This window comes from Leptinotarsa decemlineata, unplaced genomic scaffold (assembly GCF_025532065.1).
Source record: "Leptinotarsa decemlineata unplaced genomic scaffold, Ldec_3_MD MMD2_tig00001973_RagTag_RagTag, whole genome shotgun sequence".
NCBI lineage: Eukaryota > Metazoa > Arthropoda > Insecta > Coleoptera > Chrysomelidae > Leptinotarsa > Leptinotarsa decemlineata.
The window spans coordinates 1,072,675-1,090,390 of NW_027412572.1; the positions used below are offsets into that span (position 1 = coordinate 1,072,675).

General features: G+C 34.0%; 1 protein-coding gene across 1 annotated transcript in view; it reads left to right on the plus strand.

Annotated features, from left to right (window-relative positions):
* The window catches only part of LOC111507533 (putative fatty acyl-CoA reductase CG5065), a 65,001-nt gene that overhangs the window by 14,304 nt on the left and 32,981 nt on the right, over positions 1-17,716 (plus strand). The window contains exon 3 of the mRNA XM_074176623.1: positions 10,325-10,744. Within this exon, the coding sequence (XP_074032724.1) occupies positions 10,325-10,744 (420 nt within the window). The remainder of the gene's footprint in view (positions 1-10,324; positions 10,745-17,716) is intronic.

The following is a 17,716-nucleotide window of genomic DNA, read 5'->3' on the forward strand; positions in this document are numbered from 1 at the left end:
TAGCATGTGTTTAAGGAACACCCTGTATGTATCACAAGACAAAGAAACAGATTTACTGCTTCGGCTAGTTGTGGCAGTTAATCTGTAACTCCACTGGCTAGTTAAACAAATAACTGTGTTTGTGTGATCTCATTAAAATTGGCTCAATGTAAAAAAACTATGTACGAAGTACAATGAGGTTGACCTAACTGAAGCACCAATCGTTTCCATCGGTCATAGTGCCTCGTATTCAAAAACGTAAATGCATTGACAAATTTGAATACAATGAAGAAGGCATGAATTTTCGAACGCAAAAAACTTGATATTAAATTAATCCTAGGAATTGAATGAGAAACCCTTTTTTTTACCAATATCCTCAATTTATTACTATTTGTGATATGTGACGCGTTCCGCTATTTCTATAGCGCTATTGCCTATAGACAAACTGTTAACACGGCAAAAAATCAACCCAGTAATCCACACAGAAATACTATCCTTACTAGAAATTTTTATCAAGCAAAATTATTTCAAATTTCAATATTTCTGACTCTCATTGTCTAATATGATATGGTTTGAAATCTCTGAATCAACAAATGAAAATTAAAATCAAAAAGAATAACTGAAAATAGCAATTATATTGAGTGAAAAAATCCTGGAAAAAAAATCACAATAAAATAAAAATAAAGCAAAAAATTTAAATTGAACAATCGAAATGGAACAAAAATAAAAAATTGAAAGATTTCAAGCCAAGTCACTTCACTACGTTTCGATTGTTAGTATCCACAATCATGTTTGGATGATTACATTCAATAACGTCATTTTCAATAGTAAAACCTGCCTCATCAACCCTCATTAACCTTTTGAGCCCCCTACTAGCTGAAATTTTCATGAACAATTCAGAAAATATTACTATATACTATATTATTCTATATTGGCATAGATATATACCCGTTATTTCAATTTTTCATACAGGAGCACAAAGATAACTCACTGATTTTGAGAATTGGATCAATACTCTACACCCCAATGTTACATTCAAATCAGAAATAGAAGCAAAAAGACCTAATACATTTTCTAGAGAATAGACATAAGTTTTCTATCTACTATAAACCATCACACAAGGACATAACATTCATAAGCCTTCATTAGATCCTCATCAACATAAATTAGCAGAACATAACAGCATGAAACAAAGTCTACTAAATATCCCTATGTCAGACTCCAACTTCAAAAAAACTCGATGTTATAAAACAAACAGTATACAACAATGACTATGACCCAAACATAATAGATGAAATTATTAAAAAAAAATACTCTTTTGCTTTCAGAGAAGTCTATTCCATCCAGTAACAAGAACCAATTAAATACTGCTCATTAACCTATTTAAACAAATCTAATGACAAAATAAAACGACCTATTCTAGCTTTCATGTATTCATTTTATTATATATTATATAACACAACCAATATCAGTCTGTAAGAGCTACGACACAAGCCTAATTAAGGTGATGACAGATTGTCTAATAATTCATGGTTCTATGATGGGGTTATTATTGACAATTTGAATTGTAAATCGAAAGGAAATCAAATCATATAACCAAGTGATTGAATGACATGAAATAAATAAAATTACTTACTTACTCACTTACTCCAAACAAAACACAGTTTCACAAAAACAAGCAATAATTTGAGCAAATTAATTAAAAACAGTAAAACTCAAACCAAAAATTCACAAAAATGTGGGGTCAACAAATTAAAATGTTTAGCAGGGAGAATTTGCCGTAGGCAAAAAATACGTCAATTTGGATATCGAGGGGGAAGTTCAAAATCAGTGCCAGTAGTATTTTAGTTTCAACCCTCTTACCCTTAGCTACCCCCTCTTAATAATTTTAAATGGCACCCCCTATCTTGTTACACATCATTTTGAAGATCTTGAAAATCCTCATTCAACCCCGCTTAGAAAACTGAAATTGGTTGATCCGTTCTCGTGAAATAAGGCAGAAAGAAAATTAATTATAACAAAATGCAAAAATTTATGGAACCGCTACCACTGACTCAATAACGGTATGTTTATGTCTCTTTTCACACGCTTTATATTACCTTCACCTGTATGTATGTATGTATGTATGTATGATAGGTTGTTCAAAAGAAAATCTAAATAAAAAACATATTTTGAGAATTAAAAGTGTTAGCGAAATTTTGTACTACAGATGAAATATTTAGATATTTACAATTACCCGTGATTCAGTACAGAAAAAAGTTTTGAACGAAACAGAAGATGCATTTTAAAATCTAATTCGATTATTTGAAAGCAAACCAGAATATGAATTTCAGCAATGAAAACTTTATCGTAAATTGTACACCTGAAAAAGTCAGTTACTTAAATATTTAAAAAAATCGAAAAATTAGAATCAAGGTGCTTGACATACATATCAAATCAAAAGATTGACTTGGAAAATAAAATTATTCACTGAAAAAATATTTTTAGTCCATTAATATTTTGAATGAAGTTTCAAATCAGAACATCAAGACTGAATTGTTTCTTGAAATTATTACTGCAAATTTTCTCTTTACCTCCGGAAGAAATTCTACAACTGTCCGCCCTCTGTTGGAGACTAACTGCATCTCATTATTACTATAGAATTTAAGACCTCAAACCAATGCTCAAACTTTATTATGTTGTTTGAGAGAAATTTTACGCCGTCTTCGTGCGCCGTCTGTTGAAGATTCATGATACTAGTGACTAGAACTTAAAAAAAAGTATTTTTGACAATGAATCGGACTAAAAATTGAAAAATAAATATAGTTTAAAAAACTAAAGCTGTTTTAAAGAACATCGAACTAAAAGTTAAAAATATTTTTTTTAAATGAACTTAAGACAATAACGAACGAAAAATACTATTATTATTGTGAAAAAAGCGTGGGCGCTTTGTGCCATTTTTTGTATATCAAGCGCTTGTCGCTTTTTTCACAATAATACTCATTTGAAAAAATTATTTTCAACTTTTCAGTTCGATGTTCTTCAAAAGCGTGTTTTTTAGTTTTTTTTTTACCTATATTTACTTACACTGAGTTTTTTGCTCTAGCTGAAAGTGAGACAAGGGCACACAGTTGCTTCTTGGCGTCAGTTACAATAGTCCAGTCATTATAGTAAGTTCACCTCGGAATTCGAGATACCCAGCTGTAAGTCTGTAAATACTTGTATATTGACACCCTAAAAGTTGTCTCAGAACCTACATATGGTAGGGTGTAAGCAACTATTGAATTTCAAGGTCAAAGGTCACAAAAATCGGTTTTTTGCGATTTTTTTGGAAATATCTCATTTCCTATGGGTTTGTTGCTATTTGTATTCATTATCAATATTGTAGAATACAAAATCCTCTACAAATTTTGTTAAAAAAAATTTTCATACGGTGAACCGTTTTCGAGATAGAGGGCGGAGAGCACGCGGTCACAGCATCACTTCAGGTCAACCGGTGCCTCCGGTCGAAAACGCGCCATATATAGTTGATGAACTATCAATAAATCAATGATTATGAATATTTTTCAATTTTCATTAACTATTATATTATATTGTATCATTTTTTTCCTAACTTATTCACTTTTTATTCAGTATTAATTTATTTAACAACACTTACCGGCCAATGTAATTGCAGAATTGTTAATGAAAATATAGGAATTATATTTGAATTTTAACCTAATTAATATTTATAACTTCTCACATGATGAAAAAAAAGCAAATAAATTATGAATCACTCTTTTTATCAAAAAATATCATTGAATACATTTATTTTTATTGAAAATAAAGAAATGGAATAGAGGGTACAAAAACTACAATTTATAATTTTAATCATCTTCTTCCTCTTCATCGTCGTCTTCTGGCTGCTGGTAAATTTCAAACTGGTCTTCATTATCGTCTTCAATGACATTTGTCTCAAGTTCTTCCATGATTTCGGGGTCAAAGGTTCCATCTTCGTTAATGTCGCTCTGATATAGTAGAGCATTGAGACAAGCTTGCCCGTTACATTGGCCACAAGCTAAAGAGCATTGCAAGCCCGCTTTCCTGCATCCGCATCGCGAACCACAACCACTCTTGCAGTTGAAGAAGATTGTATTTAGCAAATCTTCTGGAGCAGGTAATAAAATTGTCATGATAGGCTCCAGAAAATCGTTTCGCATTGCCCAACCCCATACCTGGGGTTCCACATCATGTCCTAACCAAGTTCGAACTTGATAACATACACGGTTGAAATGTTGATGAGCAGCTGCACTTGTTGGTGGAATATTTGAAAGCTGCACAGGTTTATTAAGTTTTGTAGACTTGACGTAATGCATATAACGAAGATGATCGAGACTTTTCACAGATTTCGGAGCATTATAGATTGCCAATAAGGTTTGAGTTCCACTCTCTAATAATCTCTGGGCCGAACAATTTTCTTCCTCAAATGCTGCAGCTAGTTCATCCAAATTTGTCAGTTTCTCAAAAACTTTTGAAAATGATTTTTTTCCCTTTTTTAAAAGCGCAGAAGTTGTGTCACAGCCACTTAATGCGTGCAGAAATAAAATATGTTTTTTAGAATGAGGATAATTATCAAAACATTTAGTCGAGTATATCTCCGTTTTTACATTACCTTTCCCAACTTTTTCAAAGAAAATTTCTTGTTCGTAAGACAGTGTACGCCCAATTAAAATGACAAGTAAATCAATATTTTGTCCTATTATAACTGCAGTTTTTTTAGACTTTGATTCTTCAATTGCAGTTTCAACAATAAGAACATCCGCATCATCTCTAGCTTGTTTAGTAGTAATATTTGCAGCTTGTAATTTTTCAATTAACATATTAATGAACTTATCTTTGTTATTTCGATTTGATAAGAATTTTTCTTGAGTAACTGGTACAACCATTGTTTCATTGAAACAAACTTCATACGTTTTTGAAAGTGCAGCAGGTCTTCTCTGCTGCTCCATAGCTTTTACGTTCTTACTGTAGTCTGAATATCCGTCAAATACAACAATTATTTTGGAACTGTAATGCCTTTGTAAATAATTCATGTATTCATCAAAAATAATAGAAAAAGTATCTTCTCTGCTCCATACAACATGATGAAGAAGAAATCCGCCATCAATAATGAACGTCACATTATTTTCATTGAGAACAAAATCAATTGGGCTCATGTTGTCATACAATTACGATTTTGTTGTTTTTCTATTTAAAATGTCATTAGTGTAAATGGGAATGTAATTATAGTATGATTTAAGTTTTTCTCTTAATTATTTTTTAATTTTAGTAAACGGTTATCAGTATTATTGAATAGATATAGATTTAATGCATGAAGAAAATGATAAAATATAATATAATAGTTAATAAAAATTGACAAATATTTATAATCATTGATTTATCGATAGTTCATCAACTATATGTGGCGCGTTTTCGACCGGAGGCACCGGTTGACCTGAAGTGATGCTGTGACCGCGCGCTCTCCGCCCTCTATTTCGAAAACGGTTCACCGTATAAAAAATGTTTCGAAACGAAATTTGTAGAGAATTTTGTATTCTACAATATTGATAATGAATGCAAATAGCAAAAAACCCATAGGAAATGAGATATTTCCAAAAAAACGCAAAAAACCGATTTTTGTGACCTTTGACCTTGAAATTTAATAGTTGCTTACACCCTACCACATGTAGGTTCTGAGACAACTTTTAGGGTGTCAATATACAAGTATTCACAGACTTACAGCTGGGTATCTCGAATTCCGAGATTCTAACCTAATTTAAGCTTAAATGACTGGATTACAATTAGATGGTGAAAACATTCATCAGAATTAGTTATTCCTGATTTAAAACTGTTTGTCTTTTGGTGTCAGTTGCACTGACACTAATACAAATCGTAATGGTGGACACTTTACAAGAAAGAACTGAAATTATTTTTATTTATGGTGCTGGAGATAGGTGTGCTCGTAGGACAGCCCGGGTTTTTAATGAAAGGCATGCAGGCCAAAATGTGAGTCACCGATATGTTCTAGACCTTGTTCAAAAATTTTAAGAGGCCGGTTCTGTGTGCAAAAAGCAGTAAAGCAGCCGAGAGTTCTAACGGAAGCCGCACAGATTGAGATTTTAGTCCAATTCGCCGTTGAGTCCACTACTTCAATTTCGAAAGTCGCTAAGTTAGTAAATATTTCAGTTGGTTCTATACACAAAGTTTCAAAACTAAACAAGTTGTTTCCTTATAAAATGAGTATTCCTTAGCAACTCAGTGGGGATGACTATGATAGGAGAATTGAATTTTGTGAAATAATGACTGTGAGAATTCAAAATGACCCAAATTTAATAAAACATATTCGACTTGTTCGATTGATGATTTAATAATTTTGTAGAAATTCATGTTGAATATAGTTTCTACTGTGTTTATTTATTCGTTACGAACGGTTTTGGCATTTTCAAGTTACTTGAAAATGGCCTTATAAGCCGAAACCTGTCGTAACGAATGAATAAACACAGTAGAAACTAGACAAAAGTATTTTCTCTATTCTACATAAAACATATTTGCTTCAGTTATGAATCAACTTTTTTTCTTAATGGCTTTGTAAATAAGCATAACTGTAGATACTGGGATAATTAAAATCCACACTTGTTTCGAGAGGATCATACGCAATACTCACAAAAAATAAACATCTGGGCTGGAATTTTGGGAAACGAAATAATTGGCCCTATTTTTATTGAAGAAAATTCAACCTGGTCAATTGTATTTGAACTTATTGGAAAATGTAGTCGATCCACTCATAACACAGTCCTTAGAACGCCAGGTTGATGAAGAAGACAACCCGCTCTTGGATGAACAAAATTTACATTTTCAACATGACGGCGCACCGCCACACTACGCATTGCATGTCCGACAAATAGATTGGCAGAAGAGGCGCTCTAGAATGGCCGGCGAGATCTCCGGATTTAACGCCATTGGATTCCTTTCTCTGGGGTTATTTGAAGACAATGGTATACAAAACTCCCCCGCAGAACATTCAGGATTTAAGACACCGGATTACTGACACACGCAGGCAAATTAATAACGAAACATCTACAAAAGTACGATAGATATTCGAGAATAGATTGGACTTTTGCTCAGCTACAAATGGTGAACTTTTTGAACACCTAAAGTAAGGTACATTTATTTAATTGCAAAAGCTATCATTTTATTTTTTATTGCAATTAATTTTATTTTTGACTTTTTCACGAGAACGGATCAACCAATTTCAGTTTTCGAAACGGGGTTGAGTGAGGATTTTTAAAATCTTCAAAATGATGTGTTACAAGATAGGGGGTGCCATTTAAAATTATCAAGTGGGGTAAGGGGGTTAAACCGAAAATACCACTGGTACTGATTTTGAACTTCCCCCTCGATATCCAAATTGACGTATTTTCTGCCTACGGCAAATTCTCCCTGCTAAACGAAGTACTAGCGGTGGAAAGTTTTGAAAAAAAGACACTGTATAATGCAATACATAACTGATTGAAACTGATGCTTGTATGTTATAACCTTGCATGGTATGTAATGCTACTATAGATTTAGTTTAATGTTTCAATTTTTGTTTTTCAGGACTAATATAAGCTTTTCATTTTGTATTATACAGGGTGTTCCTTGAACACATGCTAATATTTAAGGAGGTGATTCTTAGACCCATTTAAAAAAAAACTTTCTATGGACGTATGTCCTAAACGCCTTAACTTTTGAGATACAGGGTGGCAAAGTTTTCAAAAATAATCAGTTTTTTAATAATAATTGAGATAATTTTGTAGACATCTTTGGCATATTTGGTACATATGTTCCATGCCTCAAGGCGCATTTTCTGATGTACACAAATTTGTATTTTTTCAAACAGTGGCATCCCTACGAGTTTCGCATTGAATATTTTTGGGGAAAAAGTACTACGCCAATGCTTTCTTTTCAAAATAAAATCATTTTTAAAATCCTCATTTATTTTTCAGAAAATTTGATCTCCTGGTATTTCTTAGTCCGACGCATGATTTTCACTCAAAAAAATAAAAATCGACAGAAAGCAAATTGAGAAATTAGATCAATTCTAAAATGAATGAGAATCTGAAAATTGCTTCATAACGCATTACCAATTCCCTAATAATATTTGAAAACATAATCTACAGAAAAATAAATTTTTCACAAAAACGAGTTTTATTTTATTTTGTGACAGTAAGTCTAAACGAATAGCACAAATTTGTTAATTAGTAATAATACCAAAACTGATTATAAAAATTATTGGAAGTGGCCACCTGCACTTAGTATGCATGCTTCCGCCCTTCTACGCATGGAATTACGCACCCGTTCAAATATTCCCGGCGTATTTCGTATAGTTTCACACGAGGCAACTATTCGCTCTCTTATATCTTCTAAAGTATTAACGGGAGTTTTATACACAAGAGTTTCAAGGTGACTTCATAAAAAAAATCTGAACTGTTGAGATCGGGGGATCTTGCTGGCCATTGCTGAGGTCCTCCGCGACTTATCCAACGATTAGGATAAACTGTATTTGAACGGTTTCGGACAATTACACTGAAATGAGCAGGGGCGCCATCGTGCATGTACCATATTCGATTCCTTAACGCAAGTGGCACATCTTCCAATAACCCAGGTAAGTCTTCTTCGAGAAAGTATAAATAAGAACGACCATCAAGGCGTCCTGGTAGAAAAAATGGGCCTATTAGATGATCACCTATAATTCCTACCCATACATTAACCGAAAATTGGTGTCGGAAATGGGTTTCGGTTATTGCATCGGGATTTTCTTCAGCCCACACATGATTGTTACGGAAATTTTGAATGGCATTTCGAGAAAAATTTGCTTCGTCTGTGAACAAAATTTGTGTCTCAAACTGCGGATTTAGTGCAATACTTTGTAGATACCACTGACTGAAGTTCACACGCTGTGGAAAATTTCTGGGGAGTAATGCCTGCACTCTTGAAATATGGTATGAGTATAACAAAAAATCAACCAAAATACGCCAAACAATTTGATGGCAAATATCCAGAGTTCTAGCGATCTTCCTCGTACTCGTCTCAGGATGTTCCTCAATTTCTTGCAGCACCGCTTCCTCAATTTCAGGAGTTCTTACTACACGAGGTCTACCTTCCGGAGTCCCTTTCTTGAAACTACCAGTTTCCCCAAGTCGACGATGAATATTTGAAAAGGTTCGGCTATCTGGTAAGGCACGATTAGGATGTCTTTCCTGACAAACGCGCCTGGCTTCTGTTGCATTACCATCAGCAAGGCCATATACGTAATGCATTTGCGCCATTTCCGCATTCGTATAATTTACCATATTTACTGATATTCAGAAAAACAGCGGACTACCAAAATAACTTCAATAACACTTCAAAATCAATCAAAACGCGCTGTGACAGTTTTTAACACCAACACCTTACTTTAAACCAACATCAATATTAGCTACTGACGTTTGTACATACAGAGAATTCGTTTTTTATTGCTATGGTGGGTACGCTGTTTTTTCTGCTTTTAATCTTCAAACAAAAATCACATATCGACAAACTCCATATTTCCAAGAGGTGCAGTAAATAAATTCTGCCACACGTCATTTATTCCAGGATAACTAAATTTATGTTTTCAAAAATTATTAAGCGGTGCTGCGTTATGACGTGATTTCAATTGAGAACAGTGCATCTGACATCATACAAATACCTTTTAGATCCTCAATTATTTTGCAACAAATCTGATCTCTTAGTTTGCTTTCAGTCGATGCACGATACCGCATCAGATTTTTAAGGAGTTTATCCTTAAGTAAAGCGATTTTTAATTTTTTGAGCGAAAACCATGCGTCGGACAAAGAAAACCCAGCAGATCAAATGTGCTCAAAATTGTATGGAGATATTAAAAATAATTTTTAATTAAAGATAAAGCAGTGGCGTAGTATTTTTTTGACAAAAATATACATTTCAAAACTCGTACGTACGCCACTGGCAGAGAAAATTAGGAAAATTGTACATCAAAAAATGCGCCTTGAGGCATGGAACATATGTACCAAATATGCCAAAGATGTCTACAAAATTATACAATTTATTATTAAAAAACTGATTATTTTTGAAAACCCTGTATCTCAAAAGTTAAGGCGTTTAGGACATACGTCTATAAGACGTTTTTTCCTTAAAATGGGTCTAAGAATTACCTTCTTGGATATTAGCATGTGTTTAAGGAACACCCTGTATACTCCTGCAATTGGGTCTCATGACCTGTTTACTGCACTTTTTGGCCTGTTCAGATCATCATCAACAGTAATGCATCGTCACATTGTTTCTTCAAAAATCCTATTTATAATTTCAGGAATCAGCGAAGAAGACCGGAAATGTTTGATTGAGAATGTTAGTGTCATATTTCACTCCGCAGCTTCTGTGAGATTTGACGATCATCTTAAAGACGCCATCTTCACGAACGTGAGAAGTACCAGAGAAATCATAAACTTGGCTTCAGAAATGAAATCTTTAGAAGTATTCGTTCACGTTTCCACATTGTATGCCAATGCCGATAATAAGGTTCTGGAGGAGAAATTATATCCCAGATATGATTGGCGAGACGCAATTTTCTTGGCTGAAAATTGCGATGAAGGAGTTATGGAAGTGATGACACAAAAAATAATCCATCCACTCCCGAATACATACACTTTCACGAAATCAGTTGCAGAATTGCTTGTTGATGACTTGTGCAAGAACAAATTTCCCACAGTCATTATAAGACCTTCTATTGGTAAGTTCAATGGTATCGAAATAGAAAAACAATGAACTGTTATTCATGATGATGAATTTTCATGATATTAATTTATTTCCAAAACATGTTGCCCTACAAAGTAGCATCCTGAGTTATTCTGGTACTCTAAACTAACTAAGAATGCAATTTATACAAATTATCTGAGTTAATGTTTTGATTGGCTTAACCAAAGAAGACTACAGCTTTTTGCGGTAGTCTTCGTTGGTTACAATCTCAACTGTGGCAATCATCTTCAGTGGCATGGTCGAAGTACTCATCTTGGCGTGTAGACTAGAATTGAAGCTTTGTTCGTGTCATCTTCGTATTCATCTGATTGGAGACCAGCTCCCCTCCCCTTTTGGCTGATTATTGACCTTGAGAGGGGCCAATGGGTACACAACTGATAGATGACGGCATGAAGTCCTTAGACATCAGTGCCGCCCTTCACGGGATACCCCTACCTGGCTGGGGTGGGATGGGTGAAAAAGTTGTTAATCCGTTAACGTGGGACATGAGGGCCTTATCCGACAGAGTGTCGCGGTCCTCTGTATCGTGAAGGGTCGTCTACAGCATAATCTATGGCTTCTACAACTAACGGATTTTCATGAGTTTCCGCACTATCAAAAACCGCCGATTCCTCGACTGAATGGACTGCTTGATGAAAGGCAGCTGCAAATCTCTGCGGATGACTACATTTCGCATGAACAAAGGAGCATTCACAATCATCCTTCGTCAGTGATGTGACAATACCTTCTATTTTCCTTTGACATGATTTTACAGGAATCGGTAAAAATGTGTGGTATTATCCTGACAATATCGATTCCAAGTTTTTTTCTGTAAATATACCATTCAAAAAGGAAATAAAACTCAGAACATTTATATTTTCATGTATTTTCAAAATTTTTAGTATTCATAATCAACATAGGAGATATTGCGCCTGGAAATATTGAAGTTAGGTTAGGGAGACGTTAAAGTTGCTATTGTGTTTTTATTCAACTCAGTCAACCAATTGCCAGGGCCGTAATTCAAAAGGGAATAATTTAAACAATTATAATCGAATATTACCGAAAAATCCCGAAATATAAAATTGAATTCAATTTCTCAGTATCAAATGTACGTCTACGATCCAAACACTACAACAAAAAATACAGGTCCGTATTAAAAAATTCAAAGATGGGATGGCCCAAGTCAGATGACACCCTGTAAAAAAGATTCATGGATATATTCTGAGAGTCCTCATCAAATGTCAACAGCAAAATGTGGACAGATTTTCAATATGTCTGCGAACAAAGAAGATATAGGCAAAAAAATAATTTGGGATTTTTTGGTTTTTCCTGTATATCTCCAGAACCAAAAGAGGTATATTCGATTTCTTTACATCATTGAATAGGTCTCAGATACGCAACTTTGCCATAATTTAACCGACACTCTATCTCTTATCGTTTACGAGATCCTCATGTACAGAAACGAATTTGAATAGCCCTGTATATACCTTGGGTTGGTCGTGATTAGCCAGTTGAAGAAATACCTTCGAAACTATCACGTTATTTCTGTTTGTGAGGTTGCAGTCACTTTTGAGGATGTCAGGGAATAAGAAACACTCTTTGGTATTACGTCAAGCTTTCGGAAATATTTATTTTCTTCTTCAGGACTTACATCGTGAGTTTGAGAGAATCCAGTTCCTTCATAACAATGAAAACTTGTCGGTCATCTTATGCAGAAAACATGTAGATCTAATTTAGATTTCAATTTTCATTCAATTGAAGATTGAAATCTCAACTGAGTCTTAGTTGAGTTATAAATAGACACTGGTCACACATCTATGTGATCACGTTTATTCGTGACTAACCTAAAACAAATATTCTCAATATATATATATATATATATATATATATATATATATGGCATTTCAGGTTAGCTTCCCAAATTTCTGCTACCGCAGTTGTCGGTTGATTGGTCAAACCACCAACACTAAATAAAAACTTGGCAAGTTGACTTGGGTGTCACACCAATAGGTGGTTCCACTTATGTTTCGCTTGCGTTTACGCAGCTATTTTTATCAAGTACTTTCTTGGTTTTTTCTCATTTTGTCTTCAATCGAGGACCGCCTGCCCGGTACTGACGATGCCCAATAGGCTGAAACAGCTGTATACCGGTGGCTCTTAAATTGAAATCAATATGGGAATGATCAAAGAGTACTAATCTATTCATTTTATATATATATATATATATATATATATATATATATATATATATATATATATATATATATATATATAAATATATATATATATATATATATATATATATATATATATATATATATATATATATATATATATATATATATATATATGTATATATATATATATATATATATGTATATATATATATATATATATGTATATATATATATATATATATATATACCGGGTGTCCCACATTTTATGTGACAGGCAATATCTGGTTTGTTGAAGGAGATACACAAAAATGTTTCATACAAAAGTTTTAGGAGTTCATGAGAGCTATATTTTGATATAATTTTAAAATATACAGGGTGTTTGGTGTAGGTGCTACAGACCAAAATTCCATTTTTTAAAATAGAACGCCCTGTATATCATTACATATTCCGATGCTACGTTAAATTCTGATATCATTTCATGTTTGGTTTTTGAAATTCGGTTACGGCGTTGTTGAGTTATTGCACTTTTCCTTAAATATAAAGTTTCAAAAAAACTTATTTACTCGTACACGAATCCAGTCTATATCTTTTATTAAATTGAACTAGACTACTACTGAATACAAACCATTATTCTCACTCCTACGATACGATATCGATATCAGTTGAATATAATATTGAAATTCTTGAGAATGTGACTAACCTGAGGGTGAATTGCTTTATATTGCACAATTTCATCAAGTAGTTTATGCTTGTTGATGCCATAGTAACAAATGTTGTTGAATTGTATCTACTTGTATCTATTCAGTGATTCTTTGCGAAAACTCCAGTATGCCTTTCGCGTTTAGTCCAAGTGATTGCATGGATATGTTATTAATTTTTGGGGAATGTCAGAAAAACTGCCGTCAAGCGCAACGTCTATACCAAGAACGTTTTCCGGACAGACCCATTCCGTCACGAATGACTTTTTCGAGAGTTGTGGAAAAATTGCGAACTGGGTCATTACCTTCTACTATAAAGCATCGTCATCACACGAGATCTGTTAGAACTGAAGATTTAGAGATCAATGTGTTGGCTTATATTATTATTCATCCACATGTTTCTATCCGTACTCTTGCAGAAGAAGTCGGTGTGAGTAAATCTAATGTACAGAGAATTCTGAAAAAAAATAAATACCATCCATTCAAAATTCAGTTGGTACAAGGTTTGAAACCTACGGACTTTGAACGACGACTTGAATTCATTGCTTGTATTCAGGTAATATTACATGAAAGTCCTAACATATTCAGTCAAATTTTGTGGAGCGATGAATCGCGATTCGATAATAAAGGAGTTGTGAATCGACATAACAGTCACTATTGGTCTCAAGAAAATCCCCACTGAGTCCGCGAAAGTAATTTTCAAACTACTTGGGGTATTAATGTATGGTGTGGATTGTTCAATGGCCGCATCATAGGACCTTACTTTTTCAATGAAAATCTCAATGGATTGCGATTTTTACATTTTCAAGAAAATGATTTGATCCAGTTGATGGTGCTCCTCCTCACAATTCACAGGTTGTTACTGAATATCTGGATAGAACGTACCCAAATAGATGGATTGGTAATAAGGGTCCAATTCGGTGGCCGGCTCGTTCACCAGATTTATCACCGCTTGATTTTTTCCTATGAGGTTATTAAAAAGATATTGTTTTCACCACTACCCCTTTGGATGTGGATGATCTGAAAATAAAAATTCGACTAGCGTGTAGTGATATTACGCCTGATATTATAAGAGCGACTTGTACGGGAGAAGTGATTCGACGTTTCGAAGCCTGTATAATATCTAATGGGCATCACTTTGAACAATTTTTATGACTTATTTCTAGGTACCTACCATTCTTATGAAATGATTTATCAAGTTATATTATTTACATTGTTAATAATTAAAGATTTGTTTTCGAATACACCTCTTTCAATTTCGCAATTGTTTCATATTCAATATGATTCCTGACTGAATTCCACAACTCAAAATTGAAACCATTACTTCGAACACCCAAAATTTTGACTAATTTTCATGTGATCTGATGCAGAGAGAATAATTGTATGAGATATTTTTAAAAATAATAGTCGTTCTCAAGACTTTACATTTTAAGCAATAACTCAACAACGCCGTAACCGAATTTCAAAAACCAAACATGAAATGATATCAGAATTTAACGTAGCATCTGAATATGTAATGATATACAGGGCGTTCTATTTTAAAAAATGGAATTTTGGTCTGTAGCACCTACACCAAACACCCTGTATATTTAAAAATTATATCAAAATATAGCTCTCATGAACTCCTATAACTTTTGTACGAAACATTTCTGTGTATCTCCTTCAAAAAACCAGATATTGCCTGTCACATAAAATGTGGGACACCCGGTATACCATTTTACCAGTATAGTAAGAAGAAGTGAGTCGAGCAGCGTCAACAAACTTCTGAACACGTAACAGCACACCTAGATAATGACAAATGAGATTTTGTCGAAACGTCGGTGAAATTAGAGATAATATCACATACACGGATCAAATACCCGGAAAAACCAGTTCAGCATAGTCCTATCCGTGAAAACTTCAGATTTAATATTCGATACCTCAACGGGGAGATGAGGTCAACCAAGAAGAAGAAGAACTCAGGTAAAACTCAACAACATTTGAGTAGTAGGTAGTAGAGAGTTTATGGACACTCTATCATCTGAACACGTAACGAATACCATTTTACCAGTATAGTATGAAGTGAGTCGAGCAGCGTCAACAAACTTCTGAACACGTAACAGCACATCTAGATAATGACAAATAAGATTTTGTCGAAACGTCAGTGAAGCTATCACTTCAAAAACACCTCACTAACTTTCTTCGAAAGCTTCTGATAATTCCTCTTTCATAGTCTTTGTTTCACAATCACTGTCGTCATTTAAATTAATAATGGATTCATTTCCACCATCAATATGGAAGGCGATCAATCTCCATATAGTCTTTTTCAACTAAAATTACTTTTTTAATCCTTTCCTTTTTCGGTAATATTATATTCTTCTTCAATTAGATCTATTACCTTCTCATTACAATTTCGAAAATTATTTTCACGCCTGATGCTTTGTTTCAAATTTCTCGAAATCAACTCGATGGGATTGAAAACACAAAAATAGGGAGCAAGGCTCAGTATGGTGTCAGTATGTCTGTATAACTTCAAGTAGTTGACTTTTAGTAAAGTAATCTTCAAAATAACAAATGTATATCCATTAAAAAACTTTATATTTCATCTTTCATCGAATTTTTATTCGGTACTTTGATTAGCTGTTGCGAAGCGTTGTCAAGAACTATTACACTATTCGTATCCAAATTTGGGATCGATGTGTTTTCAAACCATTCCTCGAAAATATTAGCTTCTATGTTCTTATGATAGTCAACATTGGGGTCCCCAAGTTTTTTCCAAATAATTTCAAAGAATTTAGAACCCATCCTCCACTTCCTCCGCAATGCACAATGATTAGTCGCGATCCTTTGTTTGCAGGCATGTTAGGCGTACACATTCTTGAACCATCAGTCCACCCTTTCGTAACTGTGTCGAGAGTATTTGTTACGCAATTCCACTATTCTTTTGCTTTCCATAAATGCTTGACGTTTGTTTATCATTTTAAATCTAAATCGTAGTTTCTTCATCCAATTCTGAAGAGTTTTGTCACAGCAGCTCATGTTGTGGCCGGAAGTATTCACTTTCTTCCTTATGATTTCAGTTATAGGAATCTCATTGCTTTTGTAACAGTCGTAAAATGTTTTTTTCAATGATTTTATCAGATGAACATCTGAAGATTTTGATATCCTGTATCACTTCATGTGGTCTCAACGTGAAGTTGAGGAAGGAATTTAGGTCAAATCTAATGCTTTCTGTGTTCCAATATTCAAATGCATTCGAATATTATTCACTGGTATCTCTTTTTCGCATTTTTCACCATCGCTATTGAAATCACTACACTGGAAAAAGTCTGCTTTCTTATCACACTCGTTATTACTAGTACTACTCGCCCAAGGAAGCCACATTTTGAATAGATAACGAAAATTTTAAGTAATTATAACTGCACCAATATCGAATTCCAAAACTCAAATCTGGATCAGTTTCTGAACTAAACATTGATGACACGGCGGCGATAACCGTTCCCGCATTCCCTGATTTCTATTCGTCACCCTTATATGACTTCAAATTAGATTTTATGAATTTTTTGACAATCATAAAACTCGGTTAGAAAAATTACCCAATACGAACCGCCAATTCTACAGTCCACGACTAGTTCGCAGCCGGTTTATTTCTATGTATTGGTTTTTTTGGCCTTTGAGAGTTCCGCCAACTTTAAGTGTGCACAATATCGTTTACTTCGACTATACCAATGCTTTTTTTCGTCTGACCCATAAAGACTTTATCACAGTTACATGAAATCTTGTACACTTCCGATGGTTTTAGTGGTTCTCTGCTGTTTGATCGTAGGTACTTCGATATTTCCTTCGTTGGTTTGAAGACGATGGTGACACTGTCTATGTCTGGTAGGTATACAGTGCCATGGGGTTGAAAAGTTATCAGAGACCCACTCAAATCAGAAATGAAAATTAAAAATTAAAGATTCTAAACCAAGTTACTACACGACGTTTCGATTGTTAGTATCCACGATTGTCTTCAGGTGATAACTGTTATCACCTGAAGGCCCTTCAATGATGTAGTTGACTTGGTGATGTTCAGGAAAACGTCTAGAACTCTTTCTGTAGCTCAAACCATGA